The 20,129-nt window shown below is 35.4% G+C and overlaps 1 protein-coding gene across 4 annotated transcripts in view; it reads right to left on the bottom strand.

The window, feature by feature from the left end:
• Positions 1-1,865: 1,865 nt before the first annotated feature.
• The window catches only part of atp2b1a (ATPase plasma membrane Ca2+ transporting 1a), a 254,802-nt gene continuing 236,538 nt past the window's right edge, over positions 1,866-20,129 (bottom strand). The window contains exons 21-22 of one of the 4 annotated variants that reach the window (XM_051931431.1): positions 18,213-18,299; positions 1,866-4,363 (exon numbers count right to left, since the gene is read on the bottom strand). In XM_051931431.1, the coding sequence (XP_051787391.1) occupies positions 4,034-4,363; positions 18,213-18,299 (417 nt within the window). In that variant the 3' untranslated portion in view covers positions 1,866-4,033. Of the gene's footprint in view, positions 4,364-18,136; positions 18,300-20,129 lie in introns of all 4 variants that reach the window. The other 3 variants (XM_051931437.1, XM_051931436.1, XM_028817370.2) reach the window with 3 other exon arrangements.

A 20,129-nucleotide genomic window follows, 5' to 3' on the forward strand; every position in this document is an offset into this window, starting at 1 on the left:
CTTATAATTCAGAGAGTTGAATGCTTGGGGGAAAAAGCATGGCATCTTGAGTGAGAAAGATGATTACCAGCAAAAATCCCCCTAATGACTGGCTTTCCCAAATGCAAGGCTAGTAATATCAATTTCTACATCCCTTTTCTGACTAACTTCTGAAGACCAATATCCTAAGTGCAGTGGTTATACATTTCATTGGCTTTAACATATTGTTTGTTATATAATTGTTCTATTTTGTCAGTACTTTTTACTTAACCTAGTTTTATTAAAGTAAAAAATATACTACTGTGTGTTGACTATGACAAACACACACAGGCGTCTACATTTTATAACATTTGCAATGAAAGTCAAGCAAAATGACACCTTTTATTGGCTAACTAAAAACTCAGGCCCCTTTGTGTTACAAACATTTGTGTAACAATACTTTGTGTTGCAAACATTTCTCATTTTTTCACTTTATGGCTGTCCTTATGTAGCATGGGCCTTTCTAAAACGGAAAAATTTGCCAGGCTTTTGTGGATGTGCATACAAGGTTATATATGTGCATTTCCTTTAATTGATTACCTAAGGCAAATTGAAAGCAACTGGAATTAATGTTTTTTTCTTTTTCTCCAAAATCAGTTTTCTCCACAGGGTGTCTGGACTTTCCCTTAGAGATAGGGTGAGGAGTTCAGTTATCTGGGAGAGACTCGGAGTGGAGTCACTGCTCCTCCGCATTGAGAGGAGTCAGTTGAGGTGGTTCGGGCATCTGGTTAGGATGTCCCCTGGATGCTTCCCTGGGGTTGGGTGTTCTGGGCATGCCCCACTGGGAGAAGGCCACGGGCCAGACCCAGGACATGCTGGAGGGATTACATCTCCCGGCTGGCCTTAGAACGCCTTGGGGTCCTCCCAGAGGAGCTGGCCGGGGAGAGGGAGGTCTGGGCTTCTCTGCTTAGGCTGCTGCCCCCGCGACCCGACCTCGGATAAGTGGGGGATAATGAATGAATGAATGGAATTGATGTTAGTGTATGGATCTTTATAGTTCAGAGGTCAGCGACTTGTGGACACAGCAAAATAACCACACTGATTCTAGTTATCACCACTCAATAGTATCCACAGGGCTTTTTTATTTTTTGGTTTTTATTGTACGTAGAGTGTCAACAGCAAACCAACATACTCCCTTTCTTACTAGTATTTAAACTTTGTGGAAGTACCCCCTTAATTTCATAGCTGACCAAATACTCCTAAACTAAGCAAATAAATAATAAATGCCTCGACTTCAACAGATGTACTGTAGACAGTAAGATTGCCTTGATTAAAAAAATGTAAATGGCCGTATAACACTTTCTAATTAGTCTGGTTTTACAGGAGTGTTTTGGTAAACCAGATGCATAAAATGATGTTAATCTTAAAATGAATTCAAACATTGTAAAACCACTACCTGTATAACCAAAGCTGTATAGTGTTATGGAGACTAAGTAAGTCCATAACCATAACTATTAACCTACAGTATAAACAATTGTGTGTGGTAGCCTTTCACTCCACTGTAAACCACCACCAGCTCATCAATTTACTTACCGTTGCAGCACTCCAAGCTGTAAAAATGTAATACTTGTGCTACAGTTTCTTGGTCCCTATGAAATTTTGATGTTTTATGAAAAAAATCAGGATGGGAAAGTGGTCAGAACACTACTCTGTGAGAGAAGATCCTTCAATCCGGAACTAAAATAAAGGCTTCATTGTACTTTCATGCAATGGTAATTCTTCTGTCCAACCATTCATTTTTTTCTTACTTCACTACTGCAAACTGATTTAAATCAGTGAACATTCACATATTATCTGTGTAACTTAGGAACAGAAATAATGCAAATGCAAAATCCATGACCCTGCAGTAGGCTAAATATTAATTTCTTTTATTTTTAAAAACCATACACATTACTCGACAAGTTTCAAATGTAAATCGAACCACAGTAACCATTGACATAGCTTAAAATAAACAGACATTATGTAGTTTTTTTTCCAAATATTCTGATAAAAAATTAATCCTTATAAAGATGGATACACATTCATTCCCATAAATAGGAAGATGCTGCTGGGGGAAATTATGGACTTTATGTTGCTAAATTAGAATAAAAAAAATAAAAACACAAATTCTGACCTAATGGATAAAATTAAAAACAGTTTGACATTTTGCAAATTTGTATTTGGAAGAGGAGGTTGGTGGATAAAAGAAAATACAACTGTTTATTGCACAATTAAGAAATTTAAAACATTTCCAACCATACGCCAGTGTACACACTGACAAAATATGCTGACCACCCTGAGAAATGTTTTCCAGTAGAACCACAATCAAGTCGATCATTCCCTCAATATTTAAAAGATCCTAGCACTAAGCTTCTTCCCAATACATGATGGTTATCCATGATGCAGATCCGTTTTTGTTTCAGGGAGGAAAAAAAAAAAAAGAAAAAAAAGATACATTCAATACGTAGTAGTATGTCTAGCATTAGCAAAAGGTACTATTACCAAGAATAAGTACCGACTTGCAGCAATACCAGTGTATAACTGCAATGTGTCAAATTTTGTCTACAGTTTCCAAAATTTTATTTCAAGTTTTTCAAAGGAAAACAAATCTTAAGAAATAACTGCTTCAAGAGTTTGAGAGTATTTCATCTAGACAAAAGGGGCATGTTACCCCCCTCAAAGTTTGGTTTCTTTCTGAAGCAAGAGAGCCCTTGTTTATGTTTTTTTTTTTTTTATCAATGAAGACAAGTGTTCACAATAGGGAAGATGAAAAGCCTGGATTCTTTTGCAGACCATTATAACCAAAACTGTTTTGTCAGACAACAGATAACTGTCATGATTTTACTTTCTAAGCCTGAGAAGATGAATAAGGAGAAACCTCTAAATGCAAGTATTTTCGCCTATATCAGAGATTATACACTCAACAGTTCTTACCTTTTATGTCTGAAGTGTACTGCATCTAGAAGTTTGACTCTAAATTTGACTATCCAATGGAATATACAACCAAACAAAAAATGGCCTGAAACACTCAGAACTAAAGAATATGAACTGGGTTTGTTAGGACCCCCATATTTTTTTAATGAATATTTGAATATTTTTCCATGCTAAAAAATATAACACACCTTTGCAATTTTAGAAAAATACAACCAAAACACAGTAATTTGTTTTCCAGAAAATCAGAAAACATTTGAACTGTAGCGCAAGAAAGGTGTCAATTTATAGAAATATAAAATGGGGAAAAAGGTGTTTACCCTATTCCCAATGAATTACACCATCTCTGTTCACTGCAATAAAAGTCTTAGTGTTCTCCGTTTGGCTATCAGTAGTTGCTATGATATATAAATACACACAAATAAACCTTGCAGGCAAAATTGTGCAGTTTTCAATAGAAACAGTTTTTTCCCTGAAAAATTCAACATTATTGGAAAGAAATTTGTGTGCATGTGTGTATATTTTTCATTTTCTGCCAGGAAGCTTTCCATCTAAAACAGAATATCTACAAACCTTGTAAACAGATCTGCATTTTTATAGAACATAAATAATTCATAATATTAACAGCCAATAGAAAAAAAATTAAGAGACTTCAAATGAGTGCGGGCAAAAGAACTTTAAATAGCATCCATACAAATCAAAAATAACCAGAAGTTCTGCTTAATCACACTTCATTTTGAGTATTTCTTTTATTACAACATATTCAGTATTAACAATGAAATACTCCTTTTCTGCTCCCCATCCACAAGTCAATTAAACTGAGTTAACATTCTTAACCCCAACCCTCCTTACCTCCCCAATTAACATTCAAAGAAGTTCTTCATGGAAAACTTAAGCAAAACACCTTCAATTTTTATAAAGTTTGTTTTCTTCCTTAGACAATTGCTTACTTCTGTTTCAGTCCAAAACAGCTGTACAGTAACACAGTGTAAATTGCCATTTCCTGCCAAGCCCTAATCCCTCCTTTACAAAAAGAAAAGAAAAAAGAGCACACAACTCTGCTTCATTATTGCGTGTGCAAAAATTTCTGGCCAGGATTTCCAAATCAAAGGGAGGTTTCAAGACTGTGAAGGGGGCTTCCTGGGGATGAAGAGGTAGCCGACTTGCTTATGTCAATTGCTAGATGAATTCCACTGTCAACAGCATTGTTGTTTTTGTTGGGTGAAGGTGGGGGAGAACAGCTTCGTGGGGAGGAGGAATTGCGCTTCGTGGGGGCATCATCTTCAGCATCTGTATCATCAATTAAAGGGATGTGTGGCTCAGAATCTTCTATTCGAAATTCAGGATGGGTCATAAAATTATGAATGGAGCTTCTGGATTCTGGTTTTTCTAATCCTTCATACAGGGAACTCCGGAATGCGTTCACTACTCGGATCTGCGCAGGTGCAGTTAAGAGGAAAGAAAGCAAGAAACAAAAAATTAATCAGTATCTAGAATGTAGTTAATATGCACACATTTTAAGTCTCCTGTAATTGATGGTCAAATGTTTATGGTTAGACTGTGGAGCAAGTTATAATTTCCACAGAAAATGTAGAACACCACAAGTGAATTTCAAGATCGTGCACAATGCAGTGAAAACTTGGAAAAAACTGGAAAAAACTTGAATAAAAATTTAGGGTTTAGTAATAACATTACAATATGGAGAACACCAATGTACTGTTGAAAAAAAAATTTAAAAATGAAAAACAAATATATAGCCTCAGTTATTTCCAAATAAGTACTTTAGACTAAACACAGCTTCCCACAGTTATAGTTCAAAATGCAAAATGAAGATGTTTAACACATAAGGTTATGTCATATTCATGCTTAGGGTTAGGTCAGTCACTGAAAATGGAGGAAAATAAAATTTAAGAAGCCAAGCATGTCTTCACTCTACAACACAATGAACGTAAACTATAAATCATGCAAAGCATTACTACCTTCTCAGCAGATGTAAACTTTTGAGTATAGCCCATGATCGACTCAATAGAAATTAAAGAAACTCAATGAATTATCCAAAACATTCATTTTAATGTATATTACACATGCAAACCGATTACCCTTTCCAAGTTTTAGAAGTAGGCAGGCTTTCATTCCCACAACACAATTCACCCAGTATATTAAAATACTTGCATTCTGTTAATAAAACAATTTTAGATGTTGCTGCACCTGCAAAAAAGTTTTGAGGGGTTGGGGTTTGGGATGGGAGACAGCAGCACTACACTCAAGAGTAAAAATTTAGACACTTGCATATTCAGTGATGACCTAAAAGAAAACAAAATATTAAAAATAATAAAAAAAAGACAATTTCCTCTTTTTTGCTTTTTCTGGTGAGGGTCGTGGGAATATGCTGAACTCCACTGACCACACTTCCCTATCCTCAGCAACTTTCTCCAAGACAATCAAGAATATAAATCTCCTGTGGGTCCATCCCAACTACATTCCTGAACCACTTTAACTTGCTTGTTTAGATTTGAGAAATAGTTCTACTCCAAGGTCCTAACAAATTGCCAATAATTAACAGGATAGAGTTTGTTTTCATATCCTAGAAAAGACTTTCAAGGACACTAAGAAATATAATCATGTGGTAATTGGAACTCCCTTGCCCCCATTTAAAAAGAAAATTTTAGGAGTACCAGTCTGTTGCTCCAAAGGCATTGTCCCCATATTCCATGCAACAGTGAATAAATGTGTTAAATAAAAGCACATTAATGTCATTATAACTATTTGGACAGGAGAGGACCATTCTCAGTCCAATAAGCTTGCCAATCATATTCACCTAATTTCTCCAAAACAATATTGATTCAATTTTGAAAGTCCTTAAAGATTTACTTTCTAAGACACTACTTAGTAGCTTATTTCATAAGTCTATATTCTTTGTCTGCGGTGGGCTGGTACCCTGCCCGGGGTTTGTTTTCTGCCTCGCACCCTGTGTTGGCTGGGATTGGCTCCAGCAGACCCCCCGTGACCCTGTAGTTAGGACATAGCTAGTTGGATAATGGATGGATGTTCTCTGTGAAGAAAGACTTTGTAATGTTAGTGTGATATGTTCTTGTCCAAACATTTTAATGTAATAGCTAGGATCCACTGTACTAGTTCCCTTTATAAAGACTTCAATTATGTGACCTATTACTCTCCATATTCATAAAGGTTAATCTTCTTCAATCTTCCTTCATACCTCAGTCACTCTTCCCTGGACTTTCTCTAGTGCTGCTATGTCTTACTTTTGTAATGTGGAGACCAAAATGTCCATAGTACTACTTTGATCAGATCGTCTTCTTGGGGTCATATTTGACCTTTCCTGCAATATTTCTCTGACTGCTTTTTAACATTCTTAATAAACTTTGTCATAGTTGTTCTTACAAGACTCTGGATTAGAGCCACATATTTTTGTCTTGAACATTTTTTAGCTCCTTATTTATCCACTGCAGATATCTTTTTAATTTTACACTGCTTCTGAATTTCAGGAATATCCAATGCTTTCATTCCCTATGTTAGTGTTGAATATATCTAAAAAGTTTAGTGTATACATGCAATCAGTTAATGATTGCCTCTCACCCATAACATGACTCATTAAGGAATCACTTTTATACACTGGAAGAAATTTAACTGTATGGCGCTCTGCCAGAGACTTGAGAATATCCTAGGATTGTGGGGGTCCCTTGCTGTAAGGCAGCTTCAGGGCAGAATGGTCTCTCTCTCAGGATATTAGTCTTCATAGTCAATGTCATGCACAGAAATGAATCTGACTATATCTTACTGCTGCTTTTCAACATGCAGCACTAATCCTGCATCCTTTTCTGCCACAGAGGTTATGTTCCATTTTCCAAGAGCCAGCTTCAACTACCAATGTCCAATACATAAAGGTCCTTCTCAATCTTGCCTGTCACCCAACATGGAATTGCACCGGTGATTGATGACTAGAAGACCATATGGCATCTCCATACAGCTTTTATGTGTTTAGCCCAACAGGCTATGAAGGTCAATCAATCACCTGGCTCCAGAACTGTGTACCAGTATATCTGTTCAAGGCAAGGTTCTCTTCAATTTACTTAGAAGATCCATCAGAATAGTCTTAGATTACATAATTTTTCCCCTTCCCTCCTTAGAATAACATTCTTTGGGTAACATTAATAGGATGACACATCTGAGACTCCAACGATCATTCAGGTAAGCACTGCTTCATCTTCATTTACATGAATGCTTTAGGAAAAATGGAAAAAACAAATAAATGTACTAATTCGGCAGACATCAATAAATTAGATGGATTAAAATACACAATATAATAAATAAAACCTATGTGATGAGTGTGGACTGAAATAAACCTTAAGTATACTGGTGGAAATGTGTGCAAGTACAAGGAGTAGACCCTGAGATGGACTGGCACCCTGTCTAGCAGAGATGTTTTCTGCCTTCTCTTTGAAGCCACTGGGGCAGGCCTTCACTATGTTACATACAGTATATTGGATTAAATAGGTATGATAAGGTTTATTTGCTTAACTACAGGAAAGCAGTGAACAGCAGAAATGGACAACTCTAGTCACATGAAGTCTTAATTTTTCTGACTTGTGACTTGCTTGACAATGACGACTTGAAACTTAACTCACACTTAAGATAAACAACTTAAAAAGTCTCACATTATAGCAGCAGTTATTTTTCAAACTGCATTATTTTTATTTCCATTCTATTAATATACACTTAGCACTGCACACCTTCAAAAATCATCAAGACTAAATCAGCATGATGGAGTGCAACAGCAATGGAGGAATCGGCAGCGGGGATTATCAAGTTTTAATATTTTCAATTACTGCAGATTATACTGTAAATAATGGAATGGCTATCGGCAAGATCTGAGGGTCAAAAATCACTGACACAACATCAGTTTTAAACTTTGGCATTTGAAGATTCAGAAAGACAGTTACTCTTAGAGAGTTGACCCAAAATACTGTGACTGATGAGTCACTGTTCCAACGAATGTACCACTTCAGCCACAGAACCACCCCGTCTCTTCAGCTGCATGTGAACTTCGTTGAGCCTGTTTCGCGGTGCCCCTCTCTACCCCTGATCCACACAATGCCACAAAATACAGTAAGTGAAGTCCTGTAAGTGATATTCCCCAAGCAACGTGCAAAACACTCACACTATGGCCAATGTCAAAGCCCTGTATGTAGTTCGTAGCTGTGAAATTTGTTTAGAAGGGCTGAGACATTTACAGTTTGTTTCACATGAATTAGATAATGTTTAGATGACTAGCATGGATAGATATGTAGCGTAAACTAAGTGATATTAAAGCTAAGATTACTTAACCTCTAATTCATTAGCTGCATGCCAGTGTGGTGAGCTTGCACTGAAGACCTCCACGCAGTTTCATTTTAACATGGTAACTTTGATTTCTTTCATGGAAGAAGAGAAAAAACAACAAAACATTGAAAAGGGTATATGGTAAATTCTACAGTAGGCATGTTAGAAGGTTTTATTCAGTCTATATACTGAAGTGAAGGTAGTGGTGAATCAGAGCTATCTGCAACGTACTATAAAAAGCAAAAAAGCTGAATGCTGCAGTGCTTTACCTGGATATGTGATGGTCACAACAGTCTAACTGGCTCTCCTTCAATGATCAAAGAGGCAGTGAGAATACTGGCAGTGCCTGCATCTGTTAACTTGCTGAATGGATGTTAAATCATGGAGGGGTTATAATGCAGGCACATTTTCACAAGTAAGTGATAAAACTTAATTTTCTGTAAGTATAATGTATTCTACATAATGGAAGATTGCTAAAATATTTAGGTAAATATGCATAATTATGAGTTCATTATGTACACTCTGAAGTGGGCAGCACATTGCAATATGATAGCTGGAGTTCACATTCCAGGTCCTTCCTACATGGGAGTTTGCATGTTCTCCCCATGTCTGTCAGGGTTTCCTCCTGTTGTTCCAGTTTAGTTCTTCAGTTAAGACATGCAGGTTAGGAAGATTGCTTATGCTAAATTGGCCCATGTGAGTTGTGTTCACCCCGCGATGGACTAGCTCCTTGTTGAAGGATTGTTCAGGCCCTGTCTCCTCTGCTTGCCCACGGAAGTTATTTGGGATATAGAATGTTTGGGAATTGGATGGATACTCTAAAGTGAGACAGCTTTTCAAATAGCCTTTCAAAATTTATTTTCTTTAAATACTGTATTAGACACTACATTTATGAGAAAACTGAAAAATAGCATATATGCAAGTTTCTTCAAAGTGAAACAATTACTTTACATACCAGTTATTTCTTAGTAAGAATTGTTTTCTAGTATATGGCATGTATTATAATTAGATCAATTGCTGATTGTGACGAAAATGTAAGCACTTTACTCAAGTATCCTCAACTCAGACTTGACTTGCTTCATTAAATCCTGTGACTTGCCTTTCTTCAATGTAATCATCATAACTTGAGACATGACTTGAAAATTGAAGGTCAGGACTTGAAGTTTAGACTTCTGGTGTTCAGAAATATCCAAAATGCCAAGTGGATCTAGGTTATGGTCAAAATTTGATTTATTTTGCTTAAACACAATCCAGATCCACAATCTAGAATTTATTTACTTTTTTTTTTTTTTTTTAAGTTTTGAGGTATAAACTGAAACTGAGCTTTTGTTGGGATCTCATTCACCTGTGATAGAATACTGCAACTCTCTAGTCAAAACACTGAATTATCAACTAAATTTATACCGAAAAAAGTTTAAAATGTATTAAAGATCCCAACCTTACCAAATTTTATGAAATTGTTAATGCTAATTTGTTTTTTTTTCCCCCTAAAAGTTTAACACCACATACATTTACAAAATTGGGTCACCCAAAAATAACTACTAACAGCTCATGGAAGTCAGCCACCTGATGTCCCATGCCGACGGTCAAATAACACAACGTACGGTACACTGCAGAACTAGAAAAAGACAAGATAAAAAATATTTAGCAGGTGCTCATATTTTAGGAAAATTAAGGACACATTAAACTAGACAGACTTCGATTATAACAGCACATTCTTAAAGAGCGTTAAAATAATGGCCATCAAGCAGGAAGTAATATGAACAGAAAGTGGATGAAACTGATCAGTAATCAGCAAATTAGGCATTTTTTGCCAAAATGATCTATTCCTCTTGGAACGGATACAAAGTAATGTATCCGTCTTGAATATTGCAAACTTGTACGATCCATCATTTATTAAATGCACTGCAAAACTATAAAAAATTAACTATTCCAGGAAAGCTGGAAACCTTCAAAAGATCCCAAATGAAAATTGTACAGCAAACCAATATTGCTTTAACTTCTTACTATGGCACATACATCTGCTTTTGTGGGCAGTACAGGGCATGAACAGTCTTTCTAGGGACCTAAATTTCCTTTAAAATATATTTAAGGTACTACATGGTATATGTTCATTGGTAATGTAGTGTTCTAAGAGATTACATAACAATGTTAACACAGCAAAGTGACCCTTTCTTTCTGTACCTTCTTCTACTCAACTCTGAAGCAGAGGATGTCTGAGGAAAAACAAAACCAATGACAGGAATGTCAGGTGGAATGAAAACACAGAATTGCCAGTACATCATTTGGGTAACCGCCACAGAGCAATGTTGAGTTTATGAACATAACCCGTGTGTATTACACATATATATATATATATATATCTCATTATACATACATTTATTTTCTATACAAAAAGCCCTGCTCTGCGCTATTATCACTATTAGTTTTACAAAAAAATCAAGATTTGTGAGCAAAGAGTTAAACTTGGCATACAGAATGTGAAATCAAAGTTTTGGTTTGTATTAATAAATTTCTGCTCTCAATAGTTTTCTGTAAAATCCAGGAGCTCTCAAAATTATTAGTAAAATAACACTTAAGCATTGTCACTTATGGAGAGTCATTTTGTCAAATATGTTCATATTTCCATTTAAAGCAGATGTTTGTGTCAAATAAGCCTAGGCTTTCAAAGCAAACAAACAAAAAAAAGTATGTTTTGTTAGAGTCTGTCACAAATGGGGAAAAAGTGTATGCAGATCTTAGTCCATAAATGCTTTGACAAGACATCAGATTGTTGCTGTGAAACTCCTATAGTGCTCACTGCACTAAATTTGAAAGACCCACAAAACCAGCTGTGAATATCTTCCTGCAACTCTGTGGGGGGAAAAAACATCTAAGGACTACACCTATTTCTATAAGCTGGTTGGTAATGAAGCTCCTGATATGAGATAACATAACTAAGGTATTTAGACAAAGATCCAAAACTTTGACCTATCCCCTATATGAGTTTGAAGAAAAAAAGGAAACAGTGATATTCATCCTTCAAAGACAGATGTTAGAAATATCCACTACATCATCATAGTGTTTAGTAAACAATTTATCAATGACAGTGATTTTATTTTTTTGTCTTTAAAAATTTAATGAAGGTATTCTGGGGTATATAGAGCTTGAGCCACTTCTTATAGATTAACTGCCATCTGTACTTTAAATTTGAAAGAAAAAGAATCACCTATATTCATGACTAAGGCAAAAAGCAAAGTGCAGAATTCTATTTTGTTAAAACAATGCTTGTTTTGTGTAAAGATGAAAGCTGTTTAGCTATTGAATCTGAAGAGTCTGGCTTGGAAATATGAGCTGTGTGATTTGTTTACTGCAAGCACCAACAGTTATTTCTTTGCAAAATTAACTCCATCATCAAAAGTAACATTATGGATTCAAAGTTGTAATCGATATGCTGTAGCATAGCTATCACAAAAATCATAGTAGTGTGGCAACAGTCATTTTCATGACCAGGAACACAGAAATAACTTACAGTTTCTATATGACTTGACAAGCACCCCAGCCAAGTGTTATGGACATTAATTGGACTATATCGCACCTCCGCTATCAGAGACAAAAAATCCAAATCACTTTATGAAGGACTAAAATAAAGTTTGCAATGTAAAAATATGATAATGCATCAATGCTCTATTTTTTCAGTGTTAGCTCATGAATACTTACAGAATACAGTATTTAAAAGATCTCTAAACATGATGGGTTGCTACTTCAATAGGTTGTCCCATCAGATTGTTAGCGGACTTGACTTTGAGACCATCAAGTCATTCAATCTCACTGGTGTGCGAAACTGTTCACAAAAATGCTCAAGTTTTGACAAATTATCTGGTGTTACTCTTCTACATATTAAGAAATGAAAATTTGAAGGAAACTGCATGGAGAAACGTTCAATAAATATTAGAGAACATGACTATTGTGGATAACACTCAAACCCCAACCAAAAATGGAAATGTTAAACATTTTAGATTTGATACATTTTTGATGTTGACACTGTTATTTGCAAGATTTAAAGTAAGCAAGTTGGCAGATAGGGTGAATTTACTCTTTAGAAACACTGTTACATTATGGACTGTTATATTAAGCACAGTACCTTAATGTCCATAAATTCTAAGTCAACAAGACAAAAACTATTATGGTTTCTTTTGTATACACATTCACCAACTTCAAGGCAGGTACTGTAGCACAATGAAAAATGGTGCAGTCATCTCTAGAATAAGTGATGGGACTTTGCATTAACAAGTACAGTGGAACCTCGGTTTGCGAGTAATTTGGTTTACGAGTGTTTTGCAAGACGAGCAAAAATTTTTAATAAATTTTGACTTGATAAACGAGCGAGGTCTTGCAGTACGAGTAGCATGTATACGCTTTGTCTGCTGAGCGTCATGTGATCACAACTGAGCTGACGGTTCTCTCTCTCTCGCTGCGGGATTGTGGGCAATCGTCTCCTATTCTCCGTCTGAGTCGGCGTGCCTCACTCATATAGTCAACATCTGTACGAGCATATACTGTTTACTGCAGCATTAGCATTGTGACTGTGTGTGTGCGCACGCGTATGTGTGTGCTGTGACGTGCAAGTCCCCGTCTTGCACCCTAAAACACGAAGCGGAGTCTCAGTACTTTAGCAACACCAGCTTTATTCAACGTGAAATAGCAACAGCGCGGTTATTTATTGTAGCGGGATCTGCCGCTCTCCTATACACAGACACAGCAGTCAGGCGCGTTTATAATGTTCCTTGTTCCTTGTATCACCCATCGACGGCAAGCGCTTATAGCAAGTCCGCAATCTTTTTGGATTCGGTTTTACGGCGAACTGCTACAGCGCTGGGAGACTGCGATTGCTTTGGGACGCTCTTCCGCGTGTCGTCCCGTTGGGTGCAATCCCACAAGAGTTTAGAAATTCACTCACTCCAGCCATGATTCTTTTCAAAGGTAAAGTGCAGGTTAATTTGTTTTATGTATTTTTACTTTATATTTTGTATTAATCATTTTTATATGAATAGTTTTGGGTTGTGGAACAAATCATCTGAGTTTCCATTATTTCTTATGGGGAAATTCACTTTGATATACGAGTGCTTTGGACTACAAGCACGTTTCCGGGAACGAATTATGCTCGCAAACCGAGGTTCCACTGTACATGTATATTCCATACCTGTCTAAATGAAAAAACTAACAAAGGGTAATTAATCATAACAATGTGACTATATTAACTTTAGAGGAAACAGACACACAAACAATTGAATATCTAATGACAAAGTATTTGATTAAAGGTACTTTTCAAATACACAGAACAATGTCCTATTTGCTTTTTTGGTTAGTGCAGGTGAGATTTATAAACTTTAACTCAGTCCAATTTACCAGAAAAACTTAAAACTTGCCACCACAGTCCAATCAGACAAAAAGGTGTTCCTAATTATCCAATTTGGAATAAACGTCTTATCAGCTGCGCATGTGTCCACAATGTATTTGGTAGGCTAACTAAGCAGAAGCACATTCACAAAAGCATTCTAACACTAACATTGTAAACTCCATTTTAAAATCCTTCATAACGTACATGTTCTTTGATCCATTTATCAATTGCATGGTGCTTTTCAAATTGGCTACTTATTGCACCAACTGCAGAAGACCAAAATCATGCTGCGACAATTCTTTTACCATTTAGAAAATTAATATTTGCACTTGTAGGATTATATTATTTAGACAAAAATGCTAGAAATACATGTCTTCAACCACCAGAATGAACCATGCGCTTACATGTTTTAGGTTAATTGGTTGGGTTGAACATAAGTGACTTGCAAAGACCAAGACATTTTCATGGATATAATGGACAAGTTGCCTGGGAGTACCCATAATGCCATCAGCACCTGGGCCAAGTGTGAGAAGGCAAGAAGTTGAGTTTTTAATGCATAAATGTATTAACTTCATCTTCACTTAAGAAAATTACAGATTATATGTATTTATGCAACAATTAATTTACACATTGCCTTTAGAATGTCTAGGTGGTGTCTGTGTGTCTTAAGGATACCAAAGTTAAGTTGTGATGTGGTGGCACCTCTTCTGTTCACTGTCTCATCCCATTTTTGTTTGGAAAATGTGCCAGGTCTTTTATTAAAACAATAACATTATTATTGTTGTTTAGAAAGGGGTCTTTTTTCATTCTTAGAAGCAATAGCTATATTTTGTGCCAAACTGTGTGTTTTGTGATAATTACTGTAAATTGTCATTTACATTTTAAAAAATTATTTAATCTCACTTAAGGGCCAAACAGGTTAACATAATATGAACGTATTGTCAGTCGATATTATTTCAATTGCCTTATACCTTTTGTAGGCAACTTCAGGGCCAGAGTTAAAGAAGCACTTTATACTTCCTTTTAAAGGAGCCAATTAAGGAATGTTTGAGAAATGCACCAAATGATAAATTGTGCATTATATAATGCATTGTAAATGTGCTTGTTTCAAAGATTCACCTTTTTTGAGAAATGCACCACACTAAACTACTGGTATAGTATCACCATTAAAAAAAAAAAAAAAAGTATAATTGACATCTCTTTTGTGTCGACATTCTCTATAATATTGATCTTAAACTACAGAATTTCTGGTGACAACAGAATTAAGGATGCTGATGCAGTGGGAGAACAAAACCAAAACATAAAAGCTAATTTAAAAGGATTCAAAGCACACAGAAAAATGCCCCTTAAGGAGTGCCCTTCCTATTTTTTTAAAAAACTCTTTGTACAAATCAAACCAGGAGTTAATTTTAATTTGGTTTTACTCATCCTGAGTACTACAAAGAGCTTTTCAAACCAACCCAGTTATTTTCATCTATGAGAAGTACGTCATAAAAGACAAACGCGAGAGTAGCAATCTTCCTAAAAGATGAAATTATAGATTTCATAAATTACTATAGTTAAATCTTAAATCAGAGTTTGTTACTTAAGCTAACCAGCTAAGAAGAAATCCAATAATTTATCAACTAGTGAATATTTCACAATGAAAATAATTAACTAACTTTAAAAGAAATGGAAGATTCACTCATAGAATGCAAGTAAATAAAATTACGCTCCAGTTCATCCTACTAGGAAAAAATATATTAAAACCTTCAATAATGGGAATATGTATTGTTATTATTATTACTCATAAAAGAAAGATACATTTATATATGCATACATTTTAGAAATATTGTTCCCCCCTCAAATACAATTAAGTGGTTAGGACACCTTTAGCAGTAGTAAGTGCAACCAGAAAGGTCCTGTAATTAATAATCAGTCTTATAGAGATCAAGAAAATTGGGCTTACTGTTCCTTGCAGAAAAGGTTCAACTGTGTTTTAAATCCTCTCTCAACATGTCATTGGGTTTACTTTTGGAATGGGTCCAGAACTGTAAATCACTTCAACCATTCTAATATAGACTGGCTTATGCTTCATAGGCAATCACCTTAATGCAAGACTTGCCTGTGATTCAGTTTTAGCTCTCACAGAATATTTGCATTATTTTAATGAAGACGGATATAAAATATGATTATGGTTACTTCAGTGACAGACAGTTTTCCAGTACATGATGTGGCAATGAATCTCCAAATCATGACTCTGTCACCATGCTGCGTAACTGGTAGTATTTTCCCCCTAGATTTAAAAAAAAGTATCCATGTTGGCCAAAATGTTCTACTTTTGACTCATCTGTCAATTTAATTGTGGTCTAGAACTTTTTAAGCAAATGTATTCATTACTACTCTAACAATTACTATTTTGTGAGTTACTGATGGAGTCTAAACCACATAAACAGTCAGGCCTAAAGATCCCAAAATAAAAGTTCTAGGGTTCATTACATCTTTAAAGAAAAGGCTGAGCTTTATTTTTTTAGACAGATTATTGCGGAAGAATTGTTAATTAGGTGATGGGTGCAAACCTAAGACAATATGTGACACAGTGGATAATCAGGGGCTTATCTAAAGCTAAAATGTCCTAGTCATCCTTTCCAGATTGACTGGCTGACTAATTTGACATTTTTTGAGGAATTTATTTTGATTACTGCATAACAGGCGTCTGGAACAACTCCAAGGGCCAAAAGTGAAAAGACAGAGCTAGACTTGGTGTTACTGAAAAGCAAATATTTAATATTTTAGCTGATTTCTTGACAGCCATGCCTTTTTCATGTGTTTAGATGAACAGTATACAGCATAAATAAGTACCACCCCTGTGAAAGCTAAAATATTCAGCTGTGTTTACCATCATATCGGAACCTCAAACGTTTACTTGTAATATGACAGTAACCTGGTTTCAGTTTCCAATGAAACATGTCAACAACAAATCAGGAAATAATGTTTAACAAAATGATAAAAGGCCATGTGCAAAAATTAGTACACCCTAATATAACTGCAGAATAAAATGCCAATATTTGTTTTTACATGAAATGTATGCATGTGAAGATGTAGGAGAACTATACGTTGATGGCATTAGAAACTCCGATACATTGCAAAATCTTGAAAGAAAAAAAAAAAATACTGCCTTCTCTCAACTACAGAACCCATGAAGTGGCATGAAACAAACTAATTTTTCGTTTATAGGAGAAAGCATAAAATGTTAAAAAGTTTTTTTTTTTTTTTTTTGCTCATATCTCCTTAGGGGCTTCATACTCCACACCTTGATTCATCAGGCAATATTTTAGATCACCTTGATTCATCAGGCAATATTTTAGATCATCCTCCAGAACTTGTACAGGATAGATGTGAACAAAATGCCATGAACATGTACACTTAATGCCAAGAAGGATTAATAGAGTACTAAAAGGTAATGGTTGACACACTACTTAATGAAATATTACATTTGCAGAATTTAACCAAGGATGTACATATTTTTGACAACCTTGATTTAAGCAATGTTGCTTAATTTACATATTTTACAGGTATTAATTACACACTGTACATTTCTATGTTAAGTATATATTTAATGCATTTTAATTTCTATGAAATGTTAATATAAATAATGTAAATATGTAAGATATATTTCTGTGTTCAGATGGGGAATACTAATTGTGGTGTATACTATACAAGGAACATAATCAAATATTCAAACAGATTAATGCAGCATCAAATCACTGTGTTATTCTGCCCTGATAGGAAATGCCCCCAAACTACTGCTGTAAACCACAAAAAGCTCTCATCAGTTTTTCAGCAAAAACTTCACAATATTTTTACTTGAACACAAAGTAATTAAATTCAATAGCTTGCATTTAATACTTAATTTTGTCCCCACCTGAGCTATAAACTAGCATTTAAATTTATTTTCTGCCTTTAGTCTTTACTGTAATTTTTATTCAACCTATATCCTGAAAAAAAACATTAATTCCAATTTTAAACTTTTACAGTACAACAGTGCACACTTTAATCTGAATACATCCAAAGTAAACAAAAACAAAGATGATTAATGAGTCTGTGCTAGACAGAAAGGAAAACAGTTTAAGGGATCAATTAGAAAAAAAATATGTGCCACACATTTTTTGTGAACATGGGCATATACTCAAAATATTTACACTGAATTACTATTTTCAGTATAGTGTAATTAACTATCAACCCCCCCCACCCCATAACAGAACTGAAAAGCACAAAAGCTAAATGCACATACAGCCAGCACATATCTGCTCCCAAAATTTTCTAGTCCTTCTAAAAAATTCAGGGTTAAACTCTTGAAGACTTAAACCACCTTTAAGAAATAAAAACATATAAGCCTTATGAAAGATGTTTTTCTCCGTTATAAACATCAATTTGGGAAAGAATGAGAATAGTTAGGCGAGTGAATCAGGAAATGTTAATTTCATGCACTAAGAAACACACACTCACACCCCACAGTAGTAGAAGCAGTGGTGGCAGTAGAAGTAGAAAACACTACATGTGTAGGGCTAGAAATATTTGTTACATCATGATGTTGGCTGGCGATGGAAGGTTGCCGCCTTAGAGCTCCCTGAAAGGAACTTCCACTCTGGAAAGCATTCACTACATCCATCTGAAAGGAATCAGAGATTGTGACAGCTAACTTAGAAAAAGAAAGAGAAAGAAAAAGCGAGCGAGACAGACAGAGAGAGGTCCTAATGTGTAAAAGAGATGATGAAAAAGAAAAGGCACTTTGTGTCATTTTAAAATGTCTTTTGAAGATCTTTCCCTTATTTTAAAAATGTAATCTGTCCTAACCTTCAAAAGACCCTCAGCAAAATACTTTAACGTGAACATTTGCATACAGCCAAATTTATTCTACGTTGCAAATATAAATATTTACATTAAAGCAAAAACCCTCCAAAAAATGTACAAACCTGTTAGCATTACAAGAGTCAACAATTTAGTGTCAGACTGCTAATGAAATCAGTGAATAAGTAAAGCTAATACCATTTTGTCTAAATATTTTATGCAGCCTGCTATAAAATACAGTACATAACTTAAAAAAAAAAAAATAAAAAAGCACATTCATAAAAAAAACAAACTGCCTTTCAAGAATTTAAGGACAACATGGCTGGTTGATAGTGTTGATCAGCGAATTTCGCCAAAGTGTTATTCTCACTGAATTTGCTGCGTTCACGTTGGCCTTTGTTCGTTGAATTATTTACTGATAATTCAGCCGAGTTTGAAGAAGATTTTTCCCTAGCACCCCATAATACTTTGCAAGGCCAGGGCAACATCTCCCAGACTATAACAGCCAACATTGGATGGGACAGTCCCTGAGGTATAGAATGCTAATCATCTGCATTACAGACTCTGTGGGACTTACTTAGTGGTAAAACAGAATAAATAATGCAGGTTCTCAATTTTAATTTTATGAAACATACAGAGCATAAACAAAACGAGTTCTCACTTGTTGCCAAATGTACAGGTTGATCTTAGAGTTCCCTGTCAGTATAAGAGAAGGAGGCGAGTGCCCTAAACATGCATAATTAGCCATGTGGACATAAACTTTGAAGGAGCATGACACCCTCCCCATAACTCTATAAAATAATAACAACAAGGAAAGTACTATTTACAAGACGTTTCAGCCTTTTTGATAGAAGAAAAAGTGCAAAGCATCAGCGCAGTTTGGATAGCCTTCAACGCAACTTCAAAAAATAGAACGAGCCAGCATGCAGCTTCAATCATGACACGCCAATCTGAATGTTCTGCCTTCAAATACCTACATATTTATTTTATGACTATTGACTACGATTTTGGAATTTCCACTTTATTTTGACGAAATATATGACTGTGCATCTCTGGCTGCATTCTTTCTTTGTTGATCTTGCAGAGACACGGTGGTGCAGTGGTTGGCACTGCTGCCACACAACTCCGGCCATAATAATCAGTCCCGTATAGTTGGCAGATGTTTCCCTAGACCTTTAGAGACACTTTAAAGATGACTGCACCATTATAATCCAGTCAAGTCTAGTTCAGTTAGTCCTTTCCCATTGTCTTCAATGCATTTCTCTCAACTTGAGGGAAAGGTATCACCGTGCGGTTTGCTCATCACTACTGGTTGACAGTCTTGACTGAAATAGATGCATCTTAAACATCTATATTAAAAATATAACATGCAGACAGCATATCTGAAGACCAAAAAGCTTAAGCATAACTTAAGACCAAAGGAGATGTTACCTGTGCTCAGAATTGCCAGCACATACTGTACAGACTTTAATATTTTGAAAAAATCCAGGAAATACTATTTGAAGGAACTTTGCATGTACAATCTAGATAATTAATGCACCAACCTGCCACAATGTCCAAGTACAACGATCAAATTTATAATGAATTATAGATGGTGTAGGGAAGTATACTTTAAAAACTTAAAAATGGACATAAGACTTTTAATATGTAC

The sequence above is a fragment of the Erpetoichthys calabaricus genome, chromosome 1, assembly GCF_900747795.2.
Source record: "Erpetoichthys calabaricus chromosome 1, fErpCal1.3, whole genome shotgun sequence".
Taxonomy (NCBI): Eukaryota; Metazoa; Chordata; class Cladistia; order Polypteriformes; family Polypteridae; genus Erpetoichthys; species Erpetoichthys calabaricus.